General features: G+C 36.7%; 1 gene segment (V, D, J or C); it reads left to right on the top strand.

Moving 5' to 3' along the window:
• The first annotated feature begins 4452 nt into the window (after positions 1 to 4452).
• LOC118565313 lies at positions 4453 to 8881 on the top strand. The segment is given in 2 exon segments: positions 4453 to 4516; positions 8522 to 8881. Coding segments are annotated over 2 exon segments (384 nt in total).
• The last annotated feature ends 3979 nt before the right edge of the window (positions 8882 to 12860 follow it).

Genomic DNA, 12860 nt, shown 5'->3' with positions numbered 1-12860 from the left:
TAATAATAATAATAATAATAATAATAATAATAATAATAATAATAATAAAATTAAGGTAGGAAGTAAATAAGTACAATAATCAGGAGGGCTATGTCGAGATTTGTTAAACGATGCAGTGAGGATGCAAGCTACTGTTGTCGCGACTTTACTGTTTCAATCAGTGTTTTTAGTGCATTTAAATACACATAATAAATAAACACAAATTGAGGTTAAGCATGGAAAAAACTATAGCGTTCAATGTGACCTTAGTTTTGAAGCCCTGAGGAGACGCACCTACAGTTTGTTACTGGGGTAAAAGTTAAACGATAAAAGCAAAATTCAGAAGTATATGAAATACGAATAAATTAAATAAACATCTCACTAAAAATGTGTAAAATTTTACACATTTTTAGTGAGAAGGGGGAGGGAGGGGGATCAATAATTAATACCATACAATTGGGAATTAAAATTTTTAGGAATCAAAGATAAATAATCTTAACCCAAAAAATCCTCAAGAGCCCAAACCCATTTCTACTTACAAAACAAATGATAGCACAGATCAAATGGACATCACAGTATAGATCTTTGAAAACATCTACGACAAAATGATTGTATTACTGCTGCAGATGAAGCTGGGAAGACATTTTGAGCCAAAAACCAAATGGCCACATTTTAAGCAGTGGTTTAAGCAATGGTTTTAACTTTCCCCTCTTCCATTTTTATCTGTCGTCAGAACATTTTGAGGACAGAACATTCTGAATATTTTGAATATTGTTGAACCTCCGACGTTTAAAGTTGGAACAGTATGAGTTCAATGACATACTAAGGCATCTCTATTATTAGCAGTGATGGGCTATTGTTTGATAATATTAGTTTGATATCTGTTTAAGGTCAAAACATGGTGAACTGTGCGACTTTTCTTATCATTATGAATATATTATCAAAATAACTATCTAAATGTCAATATAAAAGGAAAAATCATAGAAGAATAATTAAGGAATTTGAATACCTGGGTGTTGTACTAGACCTGACGTTCAGCTTTAAAACATATAGGTAAAAGTACCAAAATGCATTCTGGGACACAATCTTGCCACCTTCAGACATATCAGTAACTCTCTCAGACGTGGCATGTAAAACCTTTTTTATGCTTTGATCATGTCACATTTGTCTTACTGCATATCAACGTCAAAACCTGTTCATCTTTGAAGATTCAAGCTCTAAAAATCGTGGATAAAAGCTCACAGCCGTATAACTATTATCATAAACTGAACAAGTATAATGTTAAGTTTTGATAATAAAATCTCTTTTGGAACAAATGTCCTACTCATTTAAAGATAACTACAGAATATGTAGCCTTTCTCATTTTGAATGGTATTTTTTTTTAAATAACCTTGAATTAACGTTTACCTATGTAGCTGTACTTATATCGTATGCATGTTGATTTCTCTTTTCCTTCATTACCTCCCACAGCAACTGCTAATGGAAATTAACAAAGAAGCTTGTGCAATGTATCTTTACTCTGTTAGAGTTTAATGTTTTTCGGATCTGATTCTGTTGTCACGTTTGTAATGGGCTATTGTATTGTTAACAGCTATTGGTATTGCTAATTTTTATGAGCTATTTAACATTTTAAAGGTCAATGTGACGTGAATGTCACAGCTCTAAATAGGCTAGACATGATCAAGGAAATGCTTTGGGAGATTGAACATGCAGAACTTTGGGTCTTTGTGGGCGAAAAGTGAGCCTAGAACTAAATCAGGATTTTTTTTAGGGCACTAAATTGTGCCATGAAAGATAAGTCAAACCGAAAACACATGTCTTAACTTTGCTCTCAAACACATCAGTGGTCTCTAATGACCTCAAGTGTTTGGAAAGTGTTCCACAGAGGAGGGTGTCAGCGGGTTTTCTTACTTTGTGTATTATTCCAAGACCTTTTTTCAGAAGATCTAAGAGATCTGAGTGGTATTTGTAATATTTAAAGGAAGCAGACGGAGAGACTTTAAATCTGTAGAGAAGTGAGCTCTCTTTCTAGGCCTCATCTAAACTTATGCAGCTTGATCTGCATGTAGCTGTAGTCTGTAGGGGCTACGTTGTTTTTCCAGTAAGAGAGCAATTCGCTGCAGTAATCTAGCCTGTAAGGGACCGTATGCAACATAGTGCAGGGCCAGACCACCTAGGTGTTGAGCACTTGGCTCAGCTTTTAGCAAATTTAGGGCTCTGAAATAACTATATTTTAAATCCAATTCTGAATTTAGATAACTTAATCAAAAATAATGAAATACTGTGATGTTTCCTTTTTTCCTTTTCAGTTACTGAAAGTTCATCAGTAAACACAGCATGGGCAACACTGACACCTAGTGGCCATAGTGCCTCACTGCACTAGTCCGTGGCAACAATCAATGGAAGATTAAGAATCAACTGTTTGTTGTCATCCATCCATCCATCCATCCATCCAGAGCATCCATCCATCCATCCATCCATCCATCCATCCATCCATCCATCCAGAGCATCCTATGTATTGAGAAAAGGTCATAGGTCATTAGCGCCTATGACCAATGCTCACTGAGTGAAAAGCATGGTGCACCCTGACCAGCTCTCCGGCCTATCATACCTGTATAGATCTAAGGACAATGAGGAGTGACCAATCGACCTACACAAAAACATAGACCAAAAAACAAATACCAGTAATAGAAAAAAAGTGTTTCTTTAATGTAATCAGCTCCTCTCTGCATGCATGAGGAGGTGGTGGAGCGTACGGACAGCATCAGGTTCCTGGGCATTCACATCTCCTCTGACATCTCCTGGACTGTGAACACCTTCCACCTGGGGAAAAATGCTCAACAACAGGTCTTCTTCAGGAAACTGAAATGGATTGGACTTTCCACTAAGCTGCTAAAAAACGTCTACATAGCTATCATTAAAATCATTTTGTGTCTCAGTGTGGCAGTGTGGTGTTCTCCCACAAAGTGCAGGAGAGGACAGATTTAGCACAGGTGGTGACGACATCAGAGGTGGTGACGACTACAGGACCTAGACTCAGTTTATGATAGGCCAGAGAAGGCCAGACGTGTTGCCACAGATCTAATCCACCTGGGCAATGCATTTCGTCCCAGTTCCATAAGGCAAATGATTCAGGAACATTAAATCAAAAACTAATAGACTTAAAAACAGCTACTTTTCCAAATCTGTAAGGTCGTTGTGATGCAATCAACTAGTTTATTTTTATTTCTATGTCTTGCTGTATCGCATATTTTTGTGTACCTATGTGCCTCCTGAGCCCGTGCCTCACCAAAAGTTTCATTATGGTAACACATAATGTCAATAAAGATCGTCTTAAATCTTGATTCTTAATCATGATCCAATGCTTAACTGTGCTATATTGCAAGGATGCTTTATATTTCTAATTAGGTGTGTTGGCAGGGCATTGAAAATCTCTCTTTATGTTATTTCAGTGAAACCAGTGGAAGTTTAATTTAAAGGAAGTTTAATTTAAAAAAAATACTTTTCTTATTATATTTAACCCAGGTGTAGATGAATGTTCAATGAAAGCATATTTAGAAGGCCAACCAAATAGATTGCCCTGTAACTTTCAGTTTGTATAAAAAAAAGCAAACAAAACAACAATATTTGTCTAAATATGTTAAATGTAAGGTTGATGATTCAACGGTTAATATTAAATGGCATTCTAATACATTACCTAATCTAAAGTTAAATTATTAGGTTATTTAAAAACAATGGCACATTTTTTTCATACAACTTTTTAATGAGGAAATTGTATCCTAAAGTTTCTGTTTAGGAAGTTTTAAAGGTGAGATGCATGAGCGTTGTGCTAGAAAACATGTTAAAAATATGTTTACTTAAGTTTGACAGACTTACATCTGACTAATATTTCAGATATTTTTTCATAACTAGGGAGCGCACACTCACGCCGCTGACACTCTGACCATTAAAATACAGGCAAAGTAATTTTTCAGAAAATTTTTGTATGAAAAATATTTAATATTAGAGTAATTAAATATAAAGTTGAGTTCTTCTTGTAATACTCTTTTGCACTTTTGAATGTTTTTTGTCAAATTAGTTCATACATATAGAAAATTCATAACATGTTTGTGTATGTGTGTGTTTGTGTTCCTATTTTACTAAAGTGAGAATTTTTATGCAAAGTGACCTTATTTGGTCCTCTCTTTTTTGGGCTAGGGCTTAAGGTTAGGACTAAGGTGTCAATTAGGTTTAAGGTTAGGATTGAAAATTAAAAACACCTGGAAGTCAGTGAAAGTCATAGCATGGTCCTCAGTAAGTATTTAAAACCAGTGTGTGTGTGTGTGTGTGTGTGTTTGTGTGTCAGTGACTTCCTGGTTCAACAGTCATTTCAGTTTGGATGGAAGTTTTTGTATGAAGATTTTTCTCCGTGTGTGCGTCCCTGGTCTATTACCCATGTGGATACTGTGGCAAAGGTAAACGGCAGCATCTTCAGCCTGAACTCCACTGATGGTCAGAGTGAAGTCTGAACGGGATCCACTGCCTTTGAAGCGACCAGGTATCCCCGCCGCCTGTTCATTAACATCATACATGAGAAGTTTAGGGAATTCTCCATCTTTCTGTTGGTACCAGGCTATGTAATCTTTGCTGTTCCAAGAGAAGACCCTTCGACTAGTTCTACAGTTGATCTGGATGAGGTCTCCAACAGCAGAGCTCACTGCTGCAGGCTGAGTCACTGTGACCTGACCTCTGGACTCTGAGGACACAGAGACAAAAACATAAAGCAGCTTGATGGTTTTGTGGGCTTCATTTCAGAGGGACAGATGTTGATAGAGGAGAGGAGTTTGATCCTCTGGACTTTACCTGTGAAGCAGCAGCAGAGGAGAGTCCAGATGAGGACGCAGATCAAAGTCATGTTTTTGATGAGGAGGATTTCTGTGTCTTCTGTTGTCATGAAGGACAGCTGTCAGTCCTCCAGTGTTCAACTCTCAGGACTATAAACTCTCCCAGAGCACTGGAGCATGGTGCTGCTGATGCAAAGTGCCTCTGTATGGAAATAATCTAACTCAGGCAGTCATTCCAAGGATTATATTGACATATGGCTTTTTAGTGGATGATTTTAAGATTTTTATTGTAAGATCACCATCTTTCCGTGAAAACATTTTCACTTGAATATGGTTTGCAATAAAATATTTGATTTTATCTCATTGTTTTCATGACAAATATTTTTAATTTTGTAATAACGATACTCGTTGAAAGCCCAACGGTGATGTTCATCTGTTTAATCCCCAGACATCTATAACAGACCTAACTCATACAGTCATTGGCTTTGAAAGAATCCTCTCTAAATGTTGCCATAATGCACATTTTACCACAGTACCAGCCTGGTTTTATAGCTGCAGCTACAACTGTAAAATTGACTTAACTGAATGCCTCAAATGACTTAACAAGATGGGCAACTCTTAAATTATGAAATTTTTATTTAGACCGTTTAATTTTATTTTCCTAATATTCCGCAAAGCATCTTAATTTCACTGTCTGCCACAACCATGCGAGCACACCGACGATTCTGCATAATCCTACACACATTTTAACCTTCTAAAATAATCTACTAATTTGAGAGAAAATATATGTATTATCTTTTAATGAAGCAAATACTTTAAAATGTTTGTCTTTTTTCTCAGAAAACTGTCGCCATGGATCGTCAGTCATCCTTGACCGTTGCCATGGTTATTTAGCTACAGACAGGAAGCAGAAAACGGAAAAAAACATTTACATTCAAACTTCCACTTTCCTTAAGATGAATTTGCTCTTGCCAGGTGTAACCGCTACTGACGCTTCCCTTCAGCCCAAATCAACAGGCAGAACAAGTTGTTAAGGATTTATATAAAAGGAATCAAATAAAATCAACTTACACTATGCATTGATGCCCATCTTTTCCTCTGGTATGTCAATATGTGAATGAGCTCTAAATGCTTTTTTAAAGTGATTTAGTTATTGTTTATATTCTAAATCAATCTCAACAACACAACCAAACAGCAAGATTAGTTAATAAATGCCTCGGCTACTGGCTGTACTTGTCATGAATCAGAGCAGAGGACCCAGAATTCAACTAGACCAGCAGAGGTTCGGTAAAATAATATTTATTAACAAAATCCAAAAACGGCAGAGAAACAAACAGTCCAGTTGGGCAGACAAGGCAGGAACAGACAGGAACAGGATGGCTCAGAACACTGGAGAAAAGGAGTCAAAATCCAAAAGCAAACCAATAAACAAACTTGCAGGAGGCGACTCACCCATACTCAAACAGACGACCTGGCACTGATGTCTGGTCTCAACAGTTTATATGGAGGTGGAAGCAGGTGAAACCGGTGAGAAGTGATTGCAGCAGGGGTGGAGTTAGGCAGGTGTGCAGAATAAGTAATTAGACCAGACATCAGTGCTGAGGCTCAAAACAAGAACAGATCAGACAAATATAAATAGCTGACAAGACAAGTGGACAGAAACAAACTACACACACACGATCTAATAAAGAACAAAACAACCCTGAAGTACAAACCTAAAACAGAAAATAAAGCTAAGACTAAAACTGATGACAAAACAGGATAAACTAACAGTAAACAAGAACCTAGACAAGACAAAACTCAAAGCAACCACAGAACCTAAGGAAGGAGGGCAAAATACCTTAAACATAAACCAGAACGTGACAGTACTCAATATTTCTAAAGGTTTAAACTATGGTATACCAATTATAGTGCGCTTTTTTAATCACTTCTTTTAATTACTAGCTCCCCTGCTTTCTGAAGAACTTTTTGTTATACTCTTCAACTTATTTCCAGCTCAATCCATGTACCTACCCCTGACAGAGCATTATACTACATGTTTAGGGAAAAAAATACAAGAGGTGGGGATAAAAAAATATGTTTTAGACCTATTGAAGCTATCTTTGGCATCTAAAATCTACCTTGTTTTAAGGATACGGTATAAACTTGAAAGGGGATCCGAGGTGTCTCTTTTTTCATCAGCATTGTGCTAAGAGCTTTTTGGGAATCGTCTTCTTAGAGCTAAAATTCTATTTTCTCTCCATCTAATTGTGTCTCTTTTAGATTCAGAAAAAAATGGAGAACAAACTAAGAGATGTGTTGAGATATGTCATTTAGAACTGGTTATTGGTTGAATTGTCTGCTCTGCGTTGACACTGGTGTTGTGACTTTCTCAACCAGGGAATCAAATTTATTTATTGGCTCTTTAGCAAAAAACAACAACAAATTAATAAAAAAATTTACTTTGAAAGTTTTTGTGTAAAACTTATTTATGTCAGTGTCTTAAGAAATCATTACCATTTCTCTGAAAATAATCAGACTGAGAATAAAAATGAGGAAAAGTGAATGATCAAAATGAATGATAGAGAAACATTAAAACCTTTAGAAAGATTACTTTTAGATTACTATAACAAAGACTATAACAAATTTTGACTTCTTTGGATTAGGTTACTATTTGGGTGACATTTTCCCAAAACAGTGACTAAAGGAATAAACAATTAAACACATTCATTTGATAAATGTGTGAAGTGTCGCTGCAGCGCTTGGTTTGAGTTGGAGGTTCTGTGTTTCTCTACCATCAAAGGTTTTTGTCTGTTGGCACGATGAGTTTGTATCACTGTGGCACATGTTTGGCGCAGGAACCAGACTTGAAGTTAACTGTAAGTTCATTTGATTCCTTTAAAAAGCAAAGGCTTTTAGTCTTTCACACTATTTAATACAAATAATTTTTTTAAATAATTGTTGTTTGTGTAAAAATATCTTTACACCACTTGTATATTTTCCAACACTCTTGAATATAGAACTCATCTTACTACTTGATAAGATAATGGATAAACGATTCAATATTCTAAAATTTTAAATATGTTTTTGTGGCCAAGAATTATTAAATTCACTTTAACTTCTTCATTATTAGACATAGTTTCCTTTTTATAACTACCTTAAATATATTTATTCACGTAAATGTCCAATTCGGTGTTCAACATACTTTTTAAATAAAAAAAGCCCAAACTCTGAAAGTTTTATCTGTTTTAGAAAAAAAAAAATCTTTAATTTTGTTTGAGTGAATTGCTTGAATTTGATTATTACTGACATGAAAATGTATTTTGCCGACGAGAGGGTAGTGTTGTAAATATTCAGCTGTATTTGCTAGTTGAGACGTAATTCATAAAAGTTTAAAACAGTGTGAAAATGTGTTAATAAAATAGCATGATTAATATAAAATGTTACTTGAATGACAAAATGCACTGTGGTTTTAAAAACAACTGAGTAAAATTAAAGTTTATTTTTAGATGAGAAACCTGCCTGTTGCCACGCTTCAGCAGCCATGCCTGCTTGTTGCTGTTGTAGCTGAAACTGGTGAAGGAAGTGAAACCCTGAAGAGCGTCCATCCATTGTCCGCTTGTCCTTGCCGGGTCGCAGGGGGGGACTGGTGCCTGGTCTCACTAGTCACTGGGCAACAGGCAGGGCACACACAGGACGGGTCCCACAGTTTCACTTAATCTTTTTGCTTTTTTCTGTAGTGGGTCGAGTGCCTCCGTCGCTGATTGTTGTACCCCCCTCCAGTGAAGAGCTGCAGCAGGGGAAGGCCACCCTCATGTGTCTGGCCAACAAGGGCTTCCCCTCAGACTGGAGTCTGTCCTGGAAGGTGGACGACAGCAGCAGCAGCAGCAGCAGCTGGGAGCAGAGCAGGAGCCCCGGGGTGCTGCAGAAGGACGGCCTCTACAGCTGGAGCAGCACCCTGAGGCTCCCTGCAGACCAGTGGAGGAAGGTGGGCTCTGTGACCTGTGAGGCCTCCAAGGGCTCCCAGCCTGCAGTCACACAGACGCTGACCAGAGACCAGTGTTCCCAGTCCTGAGCTCGTTAACTACATTAATGTCTGCTTATTCTCTCTCTCTAATTTCATGCCTCAACAATATTGTTGTGCTTTTTTATCTTTTATGATGGATCTTGTTTCAACTATTCAAAACAATAAAAAAAATAAAATAAACCAGTAATCAGTATGCACTGTCCTTCATCTAGAAATGTGAAACAGCTAAACTTGGCATAATAATTAAAGAAACAGTCACTTTATTCCAATTATTAAAATCAATTTATCTCCCAGGTGGTACACCATAATGATATAATTCCTTTATGCATTTATAAAATGCCTGAATTAAAATACATTACTTTGTGGAAGCCTGAGACTTACTGTAGAAGCTAGAGGGTTTGGGTTGTAGCAACATCTGGTGGTGTAGACTATGAACTGCTGATTGCGTCCCTCTGTGCATGCTCAATGGCTTATATTTTAGAGCCAGAAGATAAAAAGGAAAAGCTATGAAACAAAAATGCATCATAATAGCCCTTTCCATTGGTTTTAAAAGCAGATGAATTATTTTGAAGCATACTTTTCTGAAATAAGAGTTTTCAGTCAGTTCCTAAAATCCTTCAATGTATAGATGAATACATTGGGTCTGTCAAACCATAGACCTGATGTTCTTATTTAACTCCAACAAAAAATTGTTTTCTTGGAAATAAAGAACTTAACGGAAAAAAAATTTGAAAAGGTGTGGAAGCTTTTTGGTGATGAAAGAGTACTTTAGCTACAAATATCACATATGCAAGAAACATGGTTTTGAGCACTAAGCTGTAATTTTTTCCTAGATTCCTCTTTACCGAAAAAAAACCAACCAGTTTCTGATGGAGATAATGTTTTTGTCCACACAATTATTTTGTAAAAAGCAAAGCATGTTAAAATTGTTACTTTTTCAAGCGTCGTCTGCCAAAGCAGATCATACAGTGTGTGGATTTCTTTATTGCATTGATAAGAGACTCTCCAAATGGTCCTCCTTAATGTTTACACACAATTACACCTGTAGAAGCAGCACATTAAAAATAATAATAGTTATTACATTTTTTAGTCATATAGCTTTTTGGCTGAGATTTTACTGCGACTAACTGTTCGTGCTGTCGCTTATTGGCTAGATTTAAAACTGGCTACAAGCTTATCTGCTTAGTTGTGTTTTTTTCCTAGATAGAGACACCTACGGAGCTATTATTGCCATAACCTTTTTACTTTTCTCTCACATACAAGGTGCCATTAAAAATAACATTGGCTACAACCTATGTTGAGATACTATGTAGGAGTTTATCAATGGCAAAGACAGAAGATCCTTTTTACTGATGTGTTAACAAATCAAATAAAAAGCATTTGTGTCAACTACATTATAAACTGTGTGCCATAAAGTGTTTGTCATCAGTGAACCACATCATCAGCTTCCAGATGTAGCTTTCAGTTCATTTTCAGCTAAATCTGACTGGGAGTTTTTTGTACGACGACTTTTCACTGTGTGTAAACAACCAAGCTGTTGACTCAGTTTCCAGTCTGGCAGTAGTAAACTGCTACATCTTCAGTCTGAACTGTAGTTATAGTCGGGGTGGACTCTGCACTTGAGGCAGTGCTTGTAAAGAGATCAGGAATCCCTGATGCTTGAGAACTACCCAGGTAAATCATCAGGTTTGGAGTCTCTCTGTTTTTCTGTTGATACCGGGCAAATTCATAAGATCCTGCAACACTTTGTTGGTACTGATGGTGGCAGATCCTCCTAGATCAGCTCTCAATGCTGCAGGCTGAGTCACTGTGACCTCAGTGAGTTTCTATCACTGTGGTGGACTTTTGGTGGAGGAACCAGACTGGATGTTGGAGGTAAGTTTACTTCATGTTTGATTGCAACATAACTTGGTGTCTGGTTTGAATATTAGGTTCGTACTTGCAATCATTACAATACGTTAATTTACAAGCTTCATGTGAAACCAGCAATGAATTTCAGTGTGCATTATTCATATAAATGTATTTGTGAGTAATAAATCTCTCCATAAAATGATTGTTACTCTGTGTGTGTCTGTGTTTAGTGAGCTGTGTCAGAGTCTGCTGTGACATTCAGCTGCAGTTTCTGTTCAGGCTGACTGAGGGAGGTTTTTGTACGACTGTTTTTCACTGTGTGAACACCCACTGGTTGCTGATGACATGAGCACTCTGACAGTAATAAACTGCAGCATCTTCAGCCTGAACTCCACTGATGGTCAGAGTGAAGTCAGAGTTTGATCCACCATCATTAAAACGGTCTGGAGTTCCTGAGACTCGATTTCCAACATAGTAAAAGAGCAGCTTAGGAGTTTGTCCATCTTTCTGTTGATACCAGGCTACATGGATATTGCCATAAGCATTCTGACTGGTCCTACAGGGGATCCTGGCAGATCCTCCCAGATCAGCTGTCACTGCTGCAGGCTGAGTCACTGTGACCTGACCTCTGGACTCTGAGGACACAGAGACAAAAACATAAAGCAGCTTGATGGTTTTGTGGGCTTCATTTCAGAGGGACAGATGTTGATAGAGGAGAGGAGTTTGATCCTCTGGACTTTACCTGTGAAGCAGCAGCAGAGGAGAGTCCAGATGAGGACGCAGATCAAAGTCATGTTTTTGATGAGGAAGATTTCTGTGTCTTCTGTTGTGATGAAGGACAGCTGTCAGTCCTCCAGTGTTCAACTCTCAGGACTATAAACTCTCCCAGAGCACTGGAGCATGGTGCTGCTGATGCAAAGTGCCTCTCTATGGAAATGTTCTGGCTGACTACACAAAATATAATTATCACACTATTTTGCTCATTAAAGCCTTGATCAGAAATTTGTCAGTATTCTTTAGTCTATTGTAAAAATAATAGTTGCTCTGTGAAATTCACAAACATTATCAAAATGATCTAAAGATGTTTACTTATTCTTATTTCTAATATAAATTCTACAGAGCAGAGACCAGTGTTCCCAGTCCTGATCGGATTTATTGGGAATCTGAAACTATTGTTGCTCTGCTACTGCTCTCTTTTCTTTGTATCTTTGAAAACCTCTTTTTCATTTAAAGTCTGCCTGCTTCTTGTTACAATCCAGATGGATTTAATATGTCTAAGCCAAAAACTGATCAAAGTATCAAAATGTTTTATATTTGACAGTAAAATCTAATCAATACACAATTCTGTCTTGGTTACTTATCATAGTACTTCAGAGTTAAATTAATATGTAAGCAGAGTAAAGATAAAATATATATATATATATATATATATATATATATATATATATATATATATATATTTGACTATAAGAGAATTGCTACACAATAAGCATAATCATTACTGCAAAAAACAACAAAAAAAAAACAACAGAGTATAGTAAAAATAAAAACAGCAGGCTTGTGTCCAACAGAAACAAAACCTTGCATGTTGTCCTGCACATTTGCAGTTGTACTTTCTGCCCACAAGATGCCAGCATTGAACAGTTTATTTGATTAAAAAAAACTTTTACTTTCATTTCACATTCAATATAATTTTTCATAGTGGTGTTGTATTTTGAGCCATGTTTTTTAGTTTTTCCAGGAGGTTCTTTAAGGGGTCTTTTCTCAATTTACAGATGTGTGAATGAATAAATGTAAAGTATTCCAGAGGAATCTTACACCTTTGTCTCTATTTTTGCTCCTGAAACTGGTCATATTTTATTTTCACAGATTTATGGATTCAGGATACTTCTTTAAGTCTCTAAATAAACTGAGAAATAAATAAAGTTTATCTCTGTTTCTTGGATACAGCCGAACAAATTATCAATGTCTTTTTCCATATAGAGAGAAAAATCTTTAGGGCACGGTTTTGTCTTCTAACTGAACTTTCATTAGTATTGTCTAAAATAAGTAATTTCCGTGTATTTTCTATTTTGCTTTGAAACATCTCTCTGCTGGTTGGAGATTTAATTAGGATTTCAGCAGACCAATCTGATGAAGATGCTGGGATTAAAATGGTGGTGATGATACAATTGTCTTTAAACAGCTCCTTCCAGATTGGC

The sequence above is a fragment of the Fundulus heteroclitus genome, chromosome 13 (genome assembly GCF_011125445.2).
Source record: "Fundulus heteroclitus isolate FHET01 chromosome 13, MU-UCD_Fhet_4.1, whole genome shotgun sequence".
Lineage (NCBI taxonomy): Eukaryota > Metazoa > Chordata > Actinopteri > Cyprinodontiformes > Fundulidae > Fundulus > Fundulus heteroclitus.
This window is presented reverse-complemented; position numbering and strand designations above follow the sequence as displayed.